The sequence below is a fragment of the Podarcis filfolensis genome, assembly GCF_964270895.1.
Source record: "Podarcis filfolensis genome assembly, chromosome: 12".
NCBI classification, from domain to species: Eukaryota; Metazoa; Chordata; class Lepidosauria; order Squamata; family Lacertidae; genus Podarcis; species Podarcis filfolensis.
Genome location: NC_139614.1, coordinates 41,318,401 through 41,336,988, shown reverse-complemented (window position 1 = coordinate 41,336,988; position 18,588 = coordinate 41,318,401). Strand labels below are relative to the sequence as shown.

Genomic DNA, 18,588 nt, shown 5'->3' with positions numbered 1-18,588 from the left:
TACACTTGAGAACCATTTTTTGGCGTTATGGGTTAATTGGTGGGGATAAAGGAGTGATACATACACAGCCATGGGGAAGAATGGAGATTATGACCTTGTTGATATTTTCTATCTATCTATCTATCTATCTATCTATCTATCTATCTATCTATGAGATAACTGATAGGATTCCTTTCAGGTCCTAATATTCTGAATGTCCTTGTCTGTTTTCTTCAGTCCTCCAAAGTGTGCTGATACTCACAAATACCATTAGTTCTTTATTTTTCCTGTCACTCAGTAATGCTACCAGGGATTCCTCTTTCCACATCCTTCCCTGTGCTCAGGATAAGAGAGCTATCCTCCATCAGTGATGGATGTGTACATGACCAGGGTTCCCAAAGCTGTTCTCGTCTCCCATCAAATGCTGTTAGTTCAACGTGGTTGCTTCCTCTGATGTAGTCTTAGAGAAATTCATGCTGTGAGACTGCAATTCTATTTTATTTATTTTTAGTTTCAAGGTGGTTGTAAAATTTCTTCTGTCTCACAGCAAAGAATGTTAGGATCTTGATTCATTTATATCAGCAGGAAGCTTGTGACAATTTAATAAAGATCCCAGGATGAGTAAAAGAAGTTAGGTTTTATGGCACATTTTCTCTTGGGAAGAGAAATTGAGCAGGACTTAAAGAGAGAGAATATTGAATGGGGAGCAGAGCAAGGGGGAAATGTTTGCTTTCCTTTTAATCTGTTTGCTTACCTGAGAAGGAGCAGAGGGGGATTAAAAACAAAAAACAAATGCATAGTTAGGAGACAATATGATGTCCTCAGTTTAAGAAATGCATTGCTTTTGGGTAACAATGGATTGCACAAGGAGAGATATCTTAGCCCTTGAAAGAATATGCCTGTTTCTCTAGAGTGGAATACATTATGGAATGTTATCTAAACTTGATGATAGCAAATGTCTACTTGCCTTAATTCACTGTGTGTATATAATATAAGAAAGCACAATGCTGTTAAATGCCACTCTATTCATCAGAACGTTCACTTAATTGTATTCTTTAGATTTGTATAGTTTTGCCCTTTTTGTTTTTCTAAAATAGAATGCTTTTTAGTTGAATATGCAAACATTCCATTCTGTTTATCTAAATGTTTTACCCCACTTTTCGGAAAGCAAGGTAGAATAAGCATTGAAGATCAATATAAACCCACTCATCTAGAAACACAAAGAACAGAGTAAAATAGCAGTCTGAGCTTCCCCACAGCATAAAACTTTTAAATGGCTGAAAAGAAAAAGCATAATTCCTAATGCAGTGGTGCCTCGCAAGACGAAAAGAATCCGTTCCGCGAGTCTCTTCGTCTTGCGGTTTTTTCGTCTTGCGAAGCAAGCCCATTAGCGGCTTAGCGGATTAGCGCTATTAGTGGATTAGCGGGTTTAGCGGATCAGCTGATAAGCGGCTTAGCGGCTTGGGAAAAAGGGGGGGAAAAGGAAAAAAACCCTGCAGAAACTTGCAAGACATTTTCGTCTTGCGAAGCAAGCCCATAGGAAATTTGTTTTGCGAAGCACCTCCAAAACGGAAAACCCTTTCGTCTAGCGGGTTTTCCGTCTTGCGAGGCATTCGTCTTGCGGGGCACCACTGTGTTCAGAAATCTTCCTAAATAAATTAGCTTAACACAACTGACCAAATAAGCAAACAGAACCTTGTTCACTATATGCCCAGTGGTGAATTCAGTACAGAAGAATAGAGAAACACAGTTGTTTGTTTTCTGAAAAGTACTAGATATAAGATTATGTAAACGAGGAATGGATTAATCAGTTAATTTTGGCTTCTTTCAGTTTCTAATTTTTCAAAAATTAATTACTCCTTGCCTCAAAGAGTCTGCAAACTATTTTTTAAAACATTCTGTTTGCATTTTGCCACATACAGTACATGCATTTTTACAAGCAATTTCCCTTGAAATATTGCATGATTACACCTTTTTGTGCACATTTCCCACATATAAATGCTTTTTGTACTTTTTTTTTGGTTGGAAAAGTCCATTGCAGAATTGGAAGTAGTGTGCATATCTGGGGGATAGCTGTGTTTCAGGTGGTGCACTGACCCAGGAAATATGAATTAGGCAGGTTCACATTAAAATGTCATTTGCACAATTTGTTCCCCATCCCTAATGTAAATGAATCTTGGACGTGCTCAGAGCAGTGCATGCATGGCACTTTAGCAGACCAGGGGACTGGCAAAATATGAAGATCTTCTGGTTTAAGTTAGGTTTACCAGTTTCACAGGCACCCGCAGAATTATCCTCCTAATAAAATCTACCCATTGCTTTCACTGCAAGCATTTCATCTGGTGCTTAAGTCTGTCAGACAGCACTTAATTAGACTTGGCAATAATGTACTGGTGGTTTGGCATTGATTTTTATCCCCAAATGGTGCTACCAAGTTCAGCAAGATGGTGATCCAAAAACAGCAGCCAAGTGCCTTACCATCGGGTGATGGAATTGAGCCAGTGTGGTTCCATGTACAGTGGCCAAGTGTGGTGTCAGAGAACCCCAGTGAGCATTGACTGACACGCTCTTAGCATCCATTAAATAGTGGATAGAAAGGACAGGCACAATGTTTTACTGGCCTAAAATGCTGAACATACTCTCTTCACGGGGAGGGATTATCTTCTTCGTCTGTGTGCTTACCACCCCTTGAATCATTTATTCAGCAACAGTTGGGACCTTTATGTCCCTATTTGATCATTGAGATCACCTGCAGGATTGCTGGACTATCACCCCAGGCTGGTGAGGCTCATTTGACATCGACATGAAACTGAGCCACTAGTGTCATTACCCTAGTCCTGTGGAACACTTTTCTATGCCACTAGGCTTATGCTGTTAGTTAAGAATAAACATTTTCTGTAATAGTTTTCTGTAATTTTAAGTATTTGCGTCATTTTTATTGTGTGATAATAGCTATTGTAATAGCTTGGTTTTTAAAAAATATATATGAAATTGTGGTGTGCAGGCATTTTTAAAATAAATAAATAAATAAATAAATAAATAAATAGCAGTCAAATAATCACATAATGTTTCATAATTTGTTTCTTAATGTGGGTAAATTTGAGTTAGCATGTTAGGAGGACATGGCTTCAGTTCCATCTCTGTGTGTTTTTGGTTCTCTTACTAGAGCCATTTCTCCATGTCCATTGCCTTACTGGTCCCAGGTTCTGCTGTGCTTTTACATCTTTCTGGGGAGAGAGAATGGAGCAATCTTTCAGAAAAGGTCTTCGCAGGCAGGTTGACAAGGGCCAACACAATGTAACACAACAAGTATTTTGCTGCTCTTGTACACTAAATAGTTTCCCGAGTGTCTCAGTTTTAGATGATGTGGAGTCGTTGTTCACATAAACTATGGATCCCAGTGGTGAGTAGGGTCAGAGGCAAAAGGTGGATGGAGATATGACGCTTACTGTTTCTGTAGTCAGTAACACAACAGCTATAAGTTTCTAAATATACACATAAGAGCCTGTTGGATTGTCCAGCATCCTATTCTCCCAGTGGCCAGCTCTCAGGCTGTGGAAAACCCCAAAACAGGGCCTGAGTGCAACAGCACTCTCCCCACTCACAATTCCCAGCATTGAGCTTTCAGACACAAGCCGCTTCCAACACCCCTCTCCATGATTTATCCTGGGAAGGACTTATTGTTGCCAGGTAAAAGCACTTGATGAGGGTATGGAGCAGGGGCAGTGAAGGCTGTGACCATAAACAGAAGAGGAGAATCCTGGGGCCTGAATAGAAAGGTTCAAGTGGGGGCAAGTTTAGCCCCAGTCCTGAGGTTCTTCACCTGTGGTGCATAGGAGTGCAGTTTGAAATCAGTGGGAGTTTTGAGTAGACATATGTAGAATTGCACTGTAATGTGCTCTTTGTAAGCATGCATTCTCAGAAGTAAGTCTCATTAGGAGTTCAGAGAGTCTTACTCTTTAGTAAGTAATTTTAGTATTAAATGTTTTAGGGTGGGCATACAAATCACATCACATTTTTCTGCCACTGGCATTTCCTTCTTGCCCTAAAACTAGTTGCTCCTGTTAACAGTCTTTTACAAGTATTCCTGTTTGTTTCAAGCATCCCATTACAACAACCCTGTTTGGTCCCCCCACCCTTTTTGAAATTTGGATAATTTCATTAAGCTGGTTGCAGCTTTATAGTATTGCTAACCTACTTTTACTCTAACCCCAAAGTGTCAAAACATTACTTTAAAAGCAGAGCATTCTGTCGGTATCTCATCACTTGAATAAGGCTTATTCTTTTCTTTTCCTGGAGGGTATACAAAAATATGACTTCTCAAGGTGATTTTCACTGGAATTGATTTTTTTTATATATAAGGAAAGGTTGTGCTGTCGGCACTGGTAAGTAACAGCTGAGATGTAGAAGATCAAAGTGGAAGCTGGAAATAAGAAATGTTAATTTTCAGGGAATGGGCGGCCAGTGAATAATACTTCAGGTAGGCAAGCTACTTGGAGAATAGAGAGAAGACCAGAGGCAATTTACGGTAATGGGTGTAGTACAAATCAAGGAAGCTTTGCCTACCAATCTTTATGGGATGGATTGTAATTGGATGGGCAAACTTCATATGAGTAGTGTCAGAATGTGGCAGAAATCAAGTTTGATACATTGGCTTCTGATCTTTTCAGTGTTCCCTCCCCTCCAGTCTTGATAAAATGAGGCCTGACTTGTTCACAAATTGCTTAGTATTGCTGTTTGACACAACAGCTTTTCTCTACCAGTGAATTTGGAGAATGAATTAATCAAAGGACTGTCATTGCCAAATCATGACCTACAGATGATACTTGCACCTTCAGCAACTGTGTGTTATATGGAGGTATTCAGCAGATAGTGCATCTTCTAAGCCCTACAGTGTGAAAAAGCTACATCCCCCCCAATTATTTGTTCTCCATTAAAAGATATGAATTGTGCCTTTTGTTTTCTGTTTCTCCACAACCAGTGAATACCAGTGACCAACCTGCCATATAGCTAATGTAATGAAGACGCTTCTTAAGTGTGTGCAGCAGTAGCAATGACTGGGCCTGGCTTTGCCATCTCCCATAGATGCTGTTGCCTAGTTTTGTTGCTATAGGGGAGCCATCCCCAATCTTGGGTCCCTGGATGTTGTTGGACCACAACTCCCATCATCTCTTTTCATTAACCATGCTAACTGGGGTGATGGGAGTTGTAGTCCAATGACATTTGAAGATCCAAGGTTAGTGAATGGTACTGGAGGGTGAGGATCTGTCACTCTTTGTTGTAGTCTTTTGTCACAACAGTGGTACCTTGGGTTGCAGACACATAAGGTTACAGACGCTTCAGGTTACAGACTCCGCTACCCCAGAAATAGTACCTCAAGTTAAGAACTTTGCTTCAGGATGAGAACAGAAATTGCGCGGCAGTGGCGCGAGGCCCCATTAGCTAAAGTGGTACCTCAGGTTAAGAGCAGTTTCAGGTTAAGAATGGACCTACAGAACGAATTAAGTTCTTAATCTAAGGTACCACTGTACCTCCTGGTTCTTTGAGCCAGGAAATCAGAAAAAAGGCTTGCACTTTTTAAGTGATGAAGTCATCTTTTGCATTGCTTGTGAACCAGTGAGGCCATTTGTATTGTGTGGTTTTAGGTTATTCACATGTATTTTGTATGCATGTGGTCCATTTTTTAAAAGCACAATTATGATGTGTGCACATGCATGCATTTCTATAAGGAAATCAGGTCTGAATATGAAGGTGGAGATTTGCACCAGCCTGATGCCTTTTTTCCATATTCTGCATAAACAATGTCTGAAAAATATCCATGTGCACATAACATAACAACATAACATAAAGTATTCAAAGCAGGGCAACCCCAATTTAAATAATGGATAACCTCAGATACATACCTATGTATTCTCAAACACGCCAAAACTTTGGTGAGTATTTTAACAAAAATCACAATGGCTGTAAATATTCACATCTTTCAGCACCTGGAAATCATAAACGGCACCTGGAAATCTGAACTAAAGTTCTAAAAACCATGAAGATATTCTGCGAAAGACAGCCCTGTCTGTCACACTCTTTAGCTTAGGAACTTAACTTCTCTCTAGGCCAAACTAGAGCTGGCCTGATTGCTTTTTCAAGCAGAAATAGCTTGTGTTTGGGTAAGGGAGCCGGGAACTGAGCCAGATTAGGAATGTGATGTATGTGTAGACTTTAAACCAGAAATGGGGAACCTGTAGCCTTCCAGATGTTGGACTTCAACTCCCATCACTCCCAGCCAGCATGACCATTGGCCAGGGGTGATGGGATTTGGTAGTCCAGCAGCATCTGAAAGGCCACAGGTTTCCCACCCTTGCTTTTCATCTTTGCCATAGTACCCAATCAGAAATGATTTTTCAAAATGTCATGTTTTCATGCCCCTGTAAGCTTTCCTTGTTGTATTGCAAATATGTGCTAGTGGTGGCAAAATCATATAATATTTTGTTAAAACAGAGGAAAGAAAACCATGGTACAAAACTTTACTACTTGGTGAAGTGATTGTCTGGTAGGGCCTTTATGATGTTGTTGTTGGCTGAAATACGCCCCCCCCCCCATCCCTGTACTTTTCACACCCACCCATCCCCATAAGCACATAGGCAGTGGCTGGGAGATTCCAAAACTCCCAAAGAACATAAGGAGGAAATGCAAGGTACTTCTCCTTTGGCCACCCTCTGTGTTTCTCTCTCTTGACTAAACTGGCCCCTAATTGAAGTACACTTGGGTGATATTGATTTCAGCTAGACTGAAGTAATATGGTTTCTCGTAGACCTAAGCACACATACTATGTTATTGCGTTTGAATCCAATCTTCCATTTCAGGGCTCAAAGCAACATGTCAGAACTTGAATAGTACAAGCAGGTCTAACATTGCAGTTTCTAGGCATTAGCTCACGGTAATAAGAGCTCCTTGGAGATTTCTGTGATTATAAAAGTTGGCTTCACTGTGTTATCTTCCTTGACATTAAGATACAGAAATCTCTGGGAAAATTGACTCAAATACAAAAAGTATAACTGACCTTGGGAATAAAGTGAATTCAAATACAGAAGCAATTGGGCAAATATTGCAAGAATCATCTACAACAAGAAAAATAGCTGAGGAAGCCAAAGAAATTGCAACTGCTGCGGAGGCAAAGTTTCCACCAGTGTTTAAGAAACTAGATGAATATGAACTGGCACTTTCTATGCAGGACATGCAACGCAAGGAGAGAAATCTAAGGATCAGACTTGTGCCGGAAAAGGAAGAAGATAACCTGGTGGACTATTTGACAAAAGAATTTTCTGACTTTTGGAAGCAGGAGCTGGGCAAAGAAGAATTTAAGATAGAAAGTGCTTTCAGATTGGGAGCAAGGCAGAGGAAGAATCGACCCAGAGATTGTCTTATAACTTTAAGATCAAAGGAGGAGCGAGATAAAATATTGAACCTGCATTATCAAACAACCCTTCGAATCGAAGACTTTTATATCGAGATCTTCAAAGACATTCCTAAGAGTATCTTGGACGCAAGAGGACATTACAAGGACCTGGTGATACTGCTGAGAAAGAACTACATACCATTCAGGTGGGAGTTCCCCCAAGGCCTGTCTTTTAAATACAAGGGAAAGAAGAGAAGAATAAAGACCGTGAGTGATAAAGACAAGTTTATGGGAGAACACGAAGAAGACCTACAGAAAGAGACTTATCCAGGACAAGGGCATCCTTCATTAGATACGGAAAAGGAATTACCGACAAACGAGGAACAAAAATTGGGAGCTGTAGGAGGAAAGAGCAAGTAACCCCATCATGGCTCTGCAACTTCTAACTTGGAATTGTAACGGTTTGAACATCCCTAGAAGGAGAAAAAATATATTTCATGCTTTGAAGAAAGATCAATTAGACTTAATTTGTTTACAAGAGACCCATGTGACAAGAGCTCATAGAAAGTTACTAGTAAATAAGAAATTGGGACAAGAATTTATATCTTCAGACAGAGTAAAAAAGAGAGGAGTGGTGATTTATGCAAAGGAGAAGCTCCAACCGAAACAAATCTTTAAAGATGACCAAGGAAGATATTTGGCAATTGAAATTCAATTTCAAGGAGAGAAGTATTTGATAGTGGGAATTTATGCACCAAATGAAGGGAAAGCTGAATTTTTTAAGAAGTTGCATGAGATTTTGATGGACCACATGGATTGTAAACTAATCATGATGGGAGACATGGAGTAGTTTCAACAAATATGGACAAAGCACAAAGACAGGTAGTAACAAAAGATGGAAGACTACCAAAGACTTTTTTTGAAATGACTGACAATATGGATTTGATTGACATATGGAGAACAAAACACCCACTAGAAAGAGAGGGAACCTTCTTTTCTGAAGCCAAAATGACATGGACAAGGATCGACCAAATTTGGGTAACTAGCAGTATGGCGCAAAACATAAAGAGAGTGGAAATCTGCCCAAAAACTTTCTCCGACCACAATGCAGTGAAGATGGTGATGAGGCAAACAACAACTGGCTCCTTCAGATGGAGAATGAATGACACCTTATTTAGAGATGAGGAGATTTGTAAGAAGGCCCAAAAAACCTTGACAGACTATTTTGAAATTAATCTAAGGACTAAAGTAGAAAAAAGAATAATATGGGACGCAAGCAAAGCCGTGATGAGAGGGTTCTTGATACAACAAAATACATTAAAGAAAAGGAAACAAAACGAGAGGAAGGAAAAAATTCTGGAAAAAATAAAAGAAGGGGAAAGGAAACTAAGATCGAAGCCAAAATCACAAGAGATCTTAAGAGAAATCAAACTTTATCAAACACAATATATGGAACTGACGAATCAAGAACTAGAGTGGAAAATTAAGCAAATGAGACAAAAGACTTTTGAATCGGCTGACAAATGTGGCAAGCTATTGGCTTGGCAAATAAAGAAGAGACAAAAACTCAACACGGTAACAAATTTAGAAGTGGAAGGAAAGAACATAAGCAACCCAGCGGAAATTAGGAATTGTTTTCAGAACTACTTTAGACAACTCTACACACAAGGGCCGCAAAAACAAACAGATATACAACAATTCCTCGAGAAAAATGGGCTGAAAGAGATTTCACAGGAAAGTAAGACAATTTTGAATCAGGAAATATCAGCACAGGAAATAGAAGATGCCATTCAAAACATGACGTTGGGCAAATCACCTGGACCGGATGGACTGACTTCCAAATATTATAAAGTCTTAAAGGCAGGGCTTATACAACCTTTGAAGGAAGTCTGCAATGAGATCATGGAGGGGAGGAAGGCACCCGATACGTGGAGAGAGGCCTATATTACACTTATACCAAAGACAGAGACTGAAAAGACTCAACTTAAGAACTACCGACCCATCTCGTTACTAAATGTGGATTACAAAATCTTTGCTGATGTTTTAGCAAGGAGACTGAAAAGAATTTTGATGGAGGAGATTCATGGGGACCAAGCGGGCTTTCTCCCGAAAAGGCACTTGTCGGATAATGTAAGGAATATAATTGACATTTTGGAGAAGTTGGAAGTGAACATAAACACTAAGGCAGTTTTGATATTTGTGGACGCCGAGAAAGCCTTTGACAACATTTCTTGGAGTTTTATGTTGAAGAACCTCCGGGGGATGGGGGTAGGCCAAGGGTTTGAGAATGGTATAGGTGCAATATACTCTGAACAGAAAGCTAAACTAATTGTAAATAATGTGGTCACAGAAGAATTCAAGATTGAAAAAGGGACACGCCAGGGGTGCCCTATCTCCCCATTACTTTTTATATCGGTCCTGGAGGTTTTGCTTAATATGATCAGGAGGGACCAGTTGGTTAAGGGGATCCAGGTCGGAGCTAAACAATACAAACTGAGAGCATTTGCAGATGACCTAGTACTTACATTGCAAGAGCCAGAAGCTAGTACGAAAAGAGTTTTGGAAATAATCCAAGAGTTTGGTCAATTGGCAGGATTTAAATTGAATAAGTCAAAAACAAAGGTATTGGAGAAAAATCTAACACAGGTGGAAAAAGAAAGGTTTCAGAATGAGACAGGGTTGACTGTGGTTAAAAAAGTGAAATATTTGGGTATAAACATGACAGCTAAGAATGTGAATTTATTTAAAGATAATTATGAAAAAACTTGGACAGAAGTGAAAAAAGACTTGGAGATTTGGTCAAATTTAAAGCTTTCCTTGTTAGGTCGAATTGCAGTTATAAAGATGAATGTATTGCCAAGAATGTTGTTTTTGTTTCAAGCACTGCAAATAATGGACAAAATGGATTGTTTCAAGAAGTGGCAGAAAGATATATCTAAATTTGTCTGGCAGGGCAAAAAGCCCAGAATTAAATTTAAGATATTAACGGACTCAAAGGAAAGAGGAGGGTTTGCCCTGCCAGACTTTAAACTTTACTATGAAGCGGCAGCTTTCTGCTGGCTGAAAGAATGGCTGCTTCTTGAAAACACAGACATTTTGGATTTGGAAGGTTTTAATAACATTTTTGGGTGGCATGCATACTTGTGGTATGACAAGGTTAAAGCACATAAAAGTTTTAAAAATCATATTGTCAGAAAAGCACTATTAAATGTTTGGGTCAGATACAAAGATTTGCTGGAAAATAAAACTCCAAGGTGGCTGTCGCCAATGGAGGCTAAGGCAGTTAAAAAGTTAAATATGGAGTCCAAGTGGCCAAGATATTGGGAAATTTTGGAAAAGGAGGGGGACAAAATGAGATTGCAGAGTTTTGAGAAACTAAAAGGGAAGGTGAGAGATTGGCTGCATTATCATCAAATAAATGAAGCGTTCAAATTGGATAGCAAAATTGGCTTCCAGGTGGAAAAATCAAAATTGGAGACAGAATTGCTAGAACTCAGTACTAAGAATTTGTCAAAAATGTACAACTTGCTGCTGAAATGGAATACAGAAGATGAAACGGTTAAATCAGCTATGATTAAATGGGCTCAGGACATTGGTCATAATATTTTGTTTGCTGACTGGGAAAAGTTGTGGACCACTGGGATGAAATTTACGGCATGTAATGCCTTAAGAGAAAATATTATGAAAATGATCTATAGGTGGTACATAACCCCAGTCAAGCTTGCAAAGATTTACCATTTGCCTGACAATAAATGTTGGAAATGTAAAGAAAAGGAAGGTACATTTTTTCACCTTTGGTGGACGTGCCCAAAGATTAAGGCATTCTGGGAAATGATCTATAATGAACTTAAAAAGGTATTTAAATATACTTTCACCAAGAAACCAGAGGCCTTTCTCTTGGGTATTGTCGGCCAAGGGGTGTTAAAGAAAGATATAACTTTTTTCATGTATGCTACAACAGCAGCTAGAATACTCATCGCGAAGTACTGGAAGACGCAAGATCTACCCACACTGGAAGAATGGCAGATGAAGGTGATAGACTACATGGGTTTGGCAGAAATGACGAGCAGAATCCGAAACCAGGGAAGAGAAACAGCGCAAGAAGAGTGGAAAAAATTCAAGGACTATTTAAAGAAATATTATAAAGTTAATGAAAGTTAGAATGATGTTGGATTAGAAAGTAAATGGTTACTATTAGTAATGGTTAAGACAAGGAGAATAAGGAAGATTAGTCTAAACTTTAACTAAAATAAGGGAAGATTTGCTGAACAATTGATAAGAATTTGGAATACAGAAATGGGAGGTATGAGGAAGTCGGGGAAGGAAGGTATAAGAAATTAGGATACGAAATGGTACATGTTTTTTGTTTCGTTTTGTTTTTGTATGTCTATGTATGTCGTGTTTACATGGAAAAACTTTTGAATAAAAATATTTTTAAAAAAAAAAAATAAGATACAACTCTCTCTGGGAAACTCTTGCCAAGTATTTCGTTGTTGCCAAGTTAATTAACCAGGAGAATCCCCACTAGTTTCCCACCCCTACATCAGAACTTTCCAAATGGTGGGCTGGGACCTACCAGTGAGTTGTGGGAACTTCCTGGGTGTGTTGTCAGGCTAGCAGCAGAAGATGGGGGCATTGTAGGATAGATATATGTGGAAATATATTGCACCTGGTCCTGTTGACAGCAATAATACAGTTTGAATGGATTAATTTTATTCTCAGCCTATATCTGGGAATCTGGGACAGAAGCAAAAATAGATTATTATCTGTTTTAATTTTTGTGTGCATATGAATCAACTTCTTTAGATGTCTTTATTAATTACTGTCTTTCTCTCACACACAAACACTGCTCAGGTAATATGTGTTGCTGTATATACTGTATTATGGGTGCACTGTCAACACAGTTTCGGTGTAGAATTATATTTTAAATAACCCAGTTTCCATGGGGAAGGCCACTGCTTATTTCTCAGGGTCCAGTTGATCACCATAAGACCTTCAGGTCAGATAAAGCCTGCATGCACACGAAATCTCATACCAAGAACAAACTTAGTTGGTCTCTAAGGTGACACTGGACATTTATTTCATTTTATTTTCATATATTTCTATGGTGTCCTTCTGACATTGATCAGAAACACCTGCAGCAAGAAAGCCTTCACATATACACAGGTCTGTAGATGTTCATGCCAAGCATTTGGATGTCAGGAGGAAGGCTAGCCAGCACAGTGGTTCAGTGCATGAAAATAACTTCTGAAGAGGGTTGACATATTGTGGGTTCACATTTTATAGTTCTATAGTTATTGAATCCTTATACTGTTGCAGCAGTTCTAAAGAGTTACATTCTATTCTAATAACTTGTTTATCAATTATAAGAATGTGGAGCTATACAGCATTTCCCCCTTTCGTTATGCAGCAATAACAAGAACACATTTAAGGAGCTTCCATGATGATACAATTAAACTGCAGTTACAGGAATCCATCAATCAAGCTGTAGTTACAGGAATCTATGTTTTTATTGCAGTTTTTCATTGTGCCTGGATGCAGATAGTCTGATCTCATACAAGGGTAGGAGTATCTCTCTTGAGAGTCGGTTAATGAAGTGATATTGGAGACACACACTGTCAGGCAGTATTAAAATACTGCCATAGGATATTTGATAGCTCTTGTCATGTTCTGAGATGGCTCCATACCTTTTCGCACAAGCACTACCACTACTTGCTTGTTAATGTTACAGGTATATATGCAAATTACCACTGTTTGTATGCAAGAAGAAGATTGTCTCTTCACTCTTGCATAGAGATTGCAAAGACCTGGAGAAAAACTGTTAATGATGTTGATACAAGCAATTCTTAGAACTTTGAATTAGTATATTGCTTTTAAATGTTGCTGCACATCTCCAGGTATTTCAAGATTCAGTCAACCATCTGGCATGAGTGAAGAATAGATTGGAAGAGATTTGCTAGCCAGCACAGCCAGGCTTCTTAGCCTGCAGCAAAGGTCCTTTCTCTAAACCATATTTTCATAATACATTTCTTAGGACTAGCCAACATACTCTGAACCAACAGTTCTCACTCCTCCTAGCTTGCAGTGATACTGACTACCTCCACTTAAGAAGTTTCAAACTTCAAAACACGGCCAGCTCATTTATTTTTTGTTTGGCAGTACACAGAGATGTAGTTAGAAACAAGTAATTATGGACAAAAATTAGGATTTTCCCACCAGAGTGATTAACCCATGATGGGGTTCAGGAAATTGACTTTCCCAGGCAGATTCAGATTATCTGAGTGTAAGAGACATTGATTCTGATTAGAGAAATTAACCTGAGTTTTGATAGTATTTTCAAGGCAGTACTTACTGGGATGGAGTGGGATATCCCGTATTTTCCCATCTATAAGACGCCCCATGTATAAGATGCCCCCTATTTTTGGGGACTCCGATTTAAGAAAATGGGGGGGGGGGGAGAGAGATGTATCTGTGTATAAGATGCCCCCAAATGTTTGACTTTTCTTTTTTTAAAAAAAAACAACAACCCTAGTCTTATACGCGGAAAAATACAGTAAGTGAAAAAAGTGTAGGTTCACATAGATAGTTTTTCTTCTATTGATTACGACACTTGCACTGTTGTGGTTCCTCCTCAGCTGAGTTTACATGGAATTGCTGTCTTACACTTAAGTAGGTATGATTGACTGACTGACTGATTGATTCATTAATATATATATATTTGTCATTTTTTGGATAAGCAGGCTTATCTCCAATACAAAAGTGCACATGTTGGTGCTAGGAGTTAATTGCACTTCAGCAGGCTCTGGTGGCATAACTGACCCTTATAGTTGGTTGGGGAGGCTCTGCCCTCCTGGCCTTCTGGGAAATGATAGAACTCAGGAAGCCATGTGAAACTTATTTGGCAGTTTCAGGTGGAGGTCCAGCACAATAAAAGGTCAGAGATGCTCCAGGTTGCTTAGAAATTAGGGTTTCTTCATGCTAATAAGCTATCTCTTTGCTACTAAAAAGTGCAGTTTCTTACCTAGTATAACTCAGTATCCAAAGTTGTTGCTGTGCTAATGCTAAGGTCTATGTGCCCTTGTTTTTTCTCCCATCTCAGCTGTTTCGAAGGTTTGGGGGCAATTTGGAATGGTGTATGATATAGCAGGGGTGGGGGCAACTCTACATATGCATGCATTGAAGTAACGTGTGTTGGGGGGGGTCTTTATCCCCAGCCAGGGTTTTCCATCACACAAAGCACTTTATTTGTTTTTATTTATTTATTTATTTATTTACTTCTATTTATTTCATTTTATTCTATTGCCTATAGAAAAAAATCCCCCTCCGTAGTAAAGTAAGTTTTGGGTGTTTGTTATGAATGAAACTATTACCTCAGAGTATAACCCCCCCTCAAAGTTCTGTGTTTTTCAAAATAAAAAGAATAAAAAGAGAGGGGTGGAGGAGAATTCAGGTTTTCCAGAGCTTCTCAGTTTTACATCTTTATTCTTGCCATCTCACATGCACTTCTATTTCAGCTGTCATATTAATCACCTGGCAATTGGGAGAAATGGGACCAATTTATTTGCTTTAAAAGGGTTTGCTGTGTGATCTTTGGCAAGATGTTTAAGCCTCCTTGTGTCTGTCTTCTGTTTGAGAACTCTGGGTAAAGTCACATTCCTACCTTGCAGGTCTGCTGTGAGAATAGCGTAATCAATTGTTGTAACTCATTTAAGGTGAGAAGGTACAGAAATGTTCCCTCAATATTTAAATGATGAAGTCAACCTCCTCTTTTCTTCTTTTCTGTGCTAGAAAATGGAAGTTACTTATTTTTAAGATAACATTCTTTTTTAAACAGTCTCTGCCACGGGTTGTACTTTCAGACTCCTTTATTTGTGCACTTAATGGGTGCTGCTGCTCTTAAGGATTTTCCCCACCAGGACACAATTATTTTCACCCCTGTGGGTTGCTGTAAATTTTTTAAATTTACAACCATTCAGGCAATGGCACCTCCTAAGGAGCCAGGCATGAGCTTTGTAGTGGCTAACCTTGACTCAAGAGCAAACCATGGGAGTGGAAGGTGTTGACGCAATATCTAAGTGGTGTGGGAACAACTTTAGTAGTTGCAGCAGGAACTCCAATACGCATCTAAGTGAACAGATTCTTCCATTTGGGCCGTGATCTAGGTGAGTGCTTGCACTTATTGGTCCAAGTAGGGGAAACTGCCACCTGTGTTTTGTGTAGCTGCTCTTCTGATGCTGCCGTTTAGTATAATTCCTCTTCTCACCATTGGCCCTTTTGTTATTCACAGCTTGTAGCTGTATTCGATGAGCAAGACCCACACCATGGAGGAGATGGCACCAGTGCCAGCTCCACTGGCACCCAGAGCCCCGAGATCTTTGGCAGTGAACTGGGCACCACTGCTGTGTCAGCCTTCCAGCCTTACCAAGCAACAAGTGAAATTGAGGTCACACCTTCAGTCCTTCGCACAAGTGAGTAAAGGTTCCCGGTGCCTCGGCACATTTCATCTTCATTTACTGGGATGCCAACTTCTGTTACCCTCTCATGCTGCTGGGAATATGATTCATTATGTGTCTTTATCAGAAGCTGATTAAAGTTCAGAAAAGGGGTAAATGGTTGAGGCAGGCAAGTAAATAAGCTTCTGCCTTTTTGGTTTTTAATACACTGCTTATGAGCTGCTTTAAACACTCATAAACATGTGTGTGTGTCTGTTGCGTCCCCAATTCCTAAGTAGCCGAGCATGAAAACTTGTAGCACAGTTTCCAGATTGTAGTTTCCAGAGTGGCAGGATTGACCTAGCAAGTGAAGATAAAAAAGATGAAAAAAATGAAAAATTGGTCTATAGTACGTGCTTTGAGTTGCAAGAGACTATGAATATCACAGAGGTTGCTTGCATCACCTGGCAGTTAAACATAACCCAATGGCACAGTGAGTTAAATGCCTTTCTAACCCTTTCAAATAAAAAAAAAGACCAAGGAGTTGTCTTCACATCTCAAGATCTGAATATGTCAAATTCAGGGTGAAAATAAGGACACGTTGCAATAGAGATCACATTTAAAGTTATTTCCCTACTCTTATTTCATGAAGTACAACTTAGTGCTTGTTCTGATGTCATGTCACAATGCATTTGTTTGCCCATGCTACCAATTATTGTAGGGCAGGGACAGGGAAACTCACAGTATCTCTGTGTCAGGACATGGGGTTTCCTATTGGAGGAGGTGGCAAAGGAGGGCAAGAAATAAATACGGGCTCCTAATTTTGGTGGCATTCTGTTTCTTGTCCCCTGGTCATCCCCCCCCCAATAACTGGAATAAGCCTTCAGAAGATTTAGAAGGAGAAGAAGAGGAGTTTGGATTTGATATCCCGCCTTTCACTCCCTTTAAGGAGTCTCAAAGCAGCTAACATTCTCCTGGTCCTGGATTCCTTTAATGGAATACCTTTGGTCAATGGAGGGGCAGGCCATGGCTGACCTCCCCTCCCCCACAAATCAATGAGCCAATGCCTAACCGCCAAATCTTACAAAGTTGTGACGATTGGTAAGAGGTAGGCGAAAACAAAGTGGCCAGTGCCAATCTGCCAAATGGAAAAATTCCTACCTGGCCCCCGTCCCAAGACAGGCGACCAACCAAAGTCCAAAGAAGGCCAGAGGACATCTAAAATAAAGGGCAGGTGGGCGGGTGTTTGGCAGTGTGAAGCAGGTGCCTGACACGCGCCACGCTGCTACTTTTATATCACCCCACACAAAAGTGATTGGCCAAGAAGCCAGGGTCATCATGGTGCCACCCTGGCATGACGACATTACTCCGCCCACGATAGGGGGGGAGGAACTGGCCTGGGGGCCTGCCCACAACCAGGACCATCCTTGAAGACGATCCCACCTCTAAAATTGCACAAAGGGAGCACTCACTGTTTGTGACATACTCTGATGTGGATAGCTTAGGTTGTTCCTTTACCAAATTGTGGGTCCATGGATCTGCCTTACAGCTGAGGGATTAGGCTAGGCTTAAGCCAGACTTTTTATAGTCTCTTCTGCCCCTGATTCTTTTAAAATGCAGTTGTTTTGAACCTTCACCCCCATTAACTGTCACGTACATCTACTGCTTGTCCTCTATACTGAAAATGTTGCACATTGAGGAAAACTATTTAAAGAGACTAACTTAGCCAATGTATTTGCAAGAGATTTATGCTCAGGGAAGAAATGTGTGAAATATTTTGGCACAGATATCCTAGAAAATCAAAAGCAATGTTCTGTGTACCACTTAAAAGAATTTCTTTCCTTTCTTTGTGGAATATTTTTTGTTCTTCGGGATGCTGCACCCTGTGGGTAATTGGAGCCATACCAGCAACGTGATTTGACATTAAGGCAAACCGATTTCAAATACCTGATTTAAATATACTTTGAAAATAGAAATAATATCCCTATTGTATTTCCTTTTTAACTTGTGAAGTGAAGCATGGCATACAAATGGTATTCTCAGGATTTCAAATAATTACCTTCTTATACTGTTCAGCTTCTATTCAGCTCATAAAACCCATCCAGTTTCATGGTAGTTGCAGATCCTGATTATTACATGTTGACAAGATCATATATCTATTAATTAGATTGGAGATGGGATGCAAAATTGCTGTAATTATTGTAATTTTCCAGCTAATTGTAGGGTTGGTGGTGAATATTTTACTTCTACCAAATGAAAAACAGTATTCCATCCGAAATTGTTTGGTAGCAGTTGTAGATATTTCTCTTTTTCTCCTTTGGTGCTTTGCAATTTTATTATTCCCCCACCCGCCTCCGCCTGCCCTGAGTATGCTTTTTCTAAGTACCAAATGGGCTACACCTTTTGACAATGCAGCTCATGTGGCAAAGCCTACATTTTGTTCTGCTGTTTGCATGCATCTGAGGGGTAACAGAGCAGCCTCTGTTTTGACGCACTGTCTAGGCGTATTAAGCTAAGGCTGAATGATCTGCTGAGATTTTCATCTTCCTTTGTTCAGGTTGCCTTGTTCCCCCCCGCCACTTTTTTGGTTTGTGTTTAAATTGTACCACCTTCCCTAGAAAGGAAAAGGTTAGCTAGATCAGCTCCAGCTGAGAAAGTAATATGCATCTGGACTGCCATTACCCCCTATGCACAAGACATAAAACCATGCATTCTCTGCAATAACCATGTACTGTGTGCATGGACAGATGGCTTAGATTGGATTTTAGCAACAAATCAAGAATAATA

The 18,588-nt window shown here is 39.8% G+C and overlaps 1 protein-coding gene across 8 annotated transcripts in view; it reads left to right on the top strand.

The window, feature by feature from the left end:
• PARD3 (par-3 family cell polarity regulator) overlaps positions 1-18,588 on the top strand; it is a 560,882-nt gene that overhangs the window by 203,765 nt on the left and 338,529 nt on the right. For all 8 annotated transcript variants that reach the window (XM_083579257.1, XM_083579256.1, XM_083579253.1 and 5 more), the window contains one exon: positions 15,657-15,837. Coding sequence is in view for 6 of the 8 variants with exons in the window: in XM_083579253.1 (XP_083435379.1) it covers positions 15,657-15,837 (181 nt within the window). In the remaining 2 variants the exon portion in view is untranslated. The remainder of the gene's footprint in view (positions 1-15,656; positions 15,838-18,588) is intronic.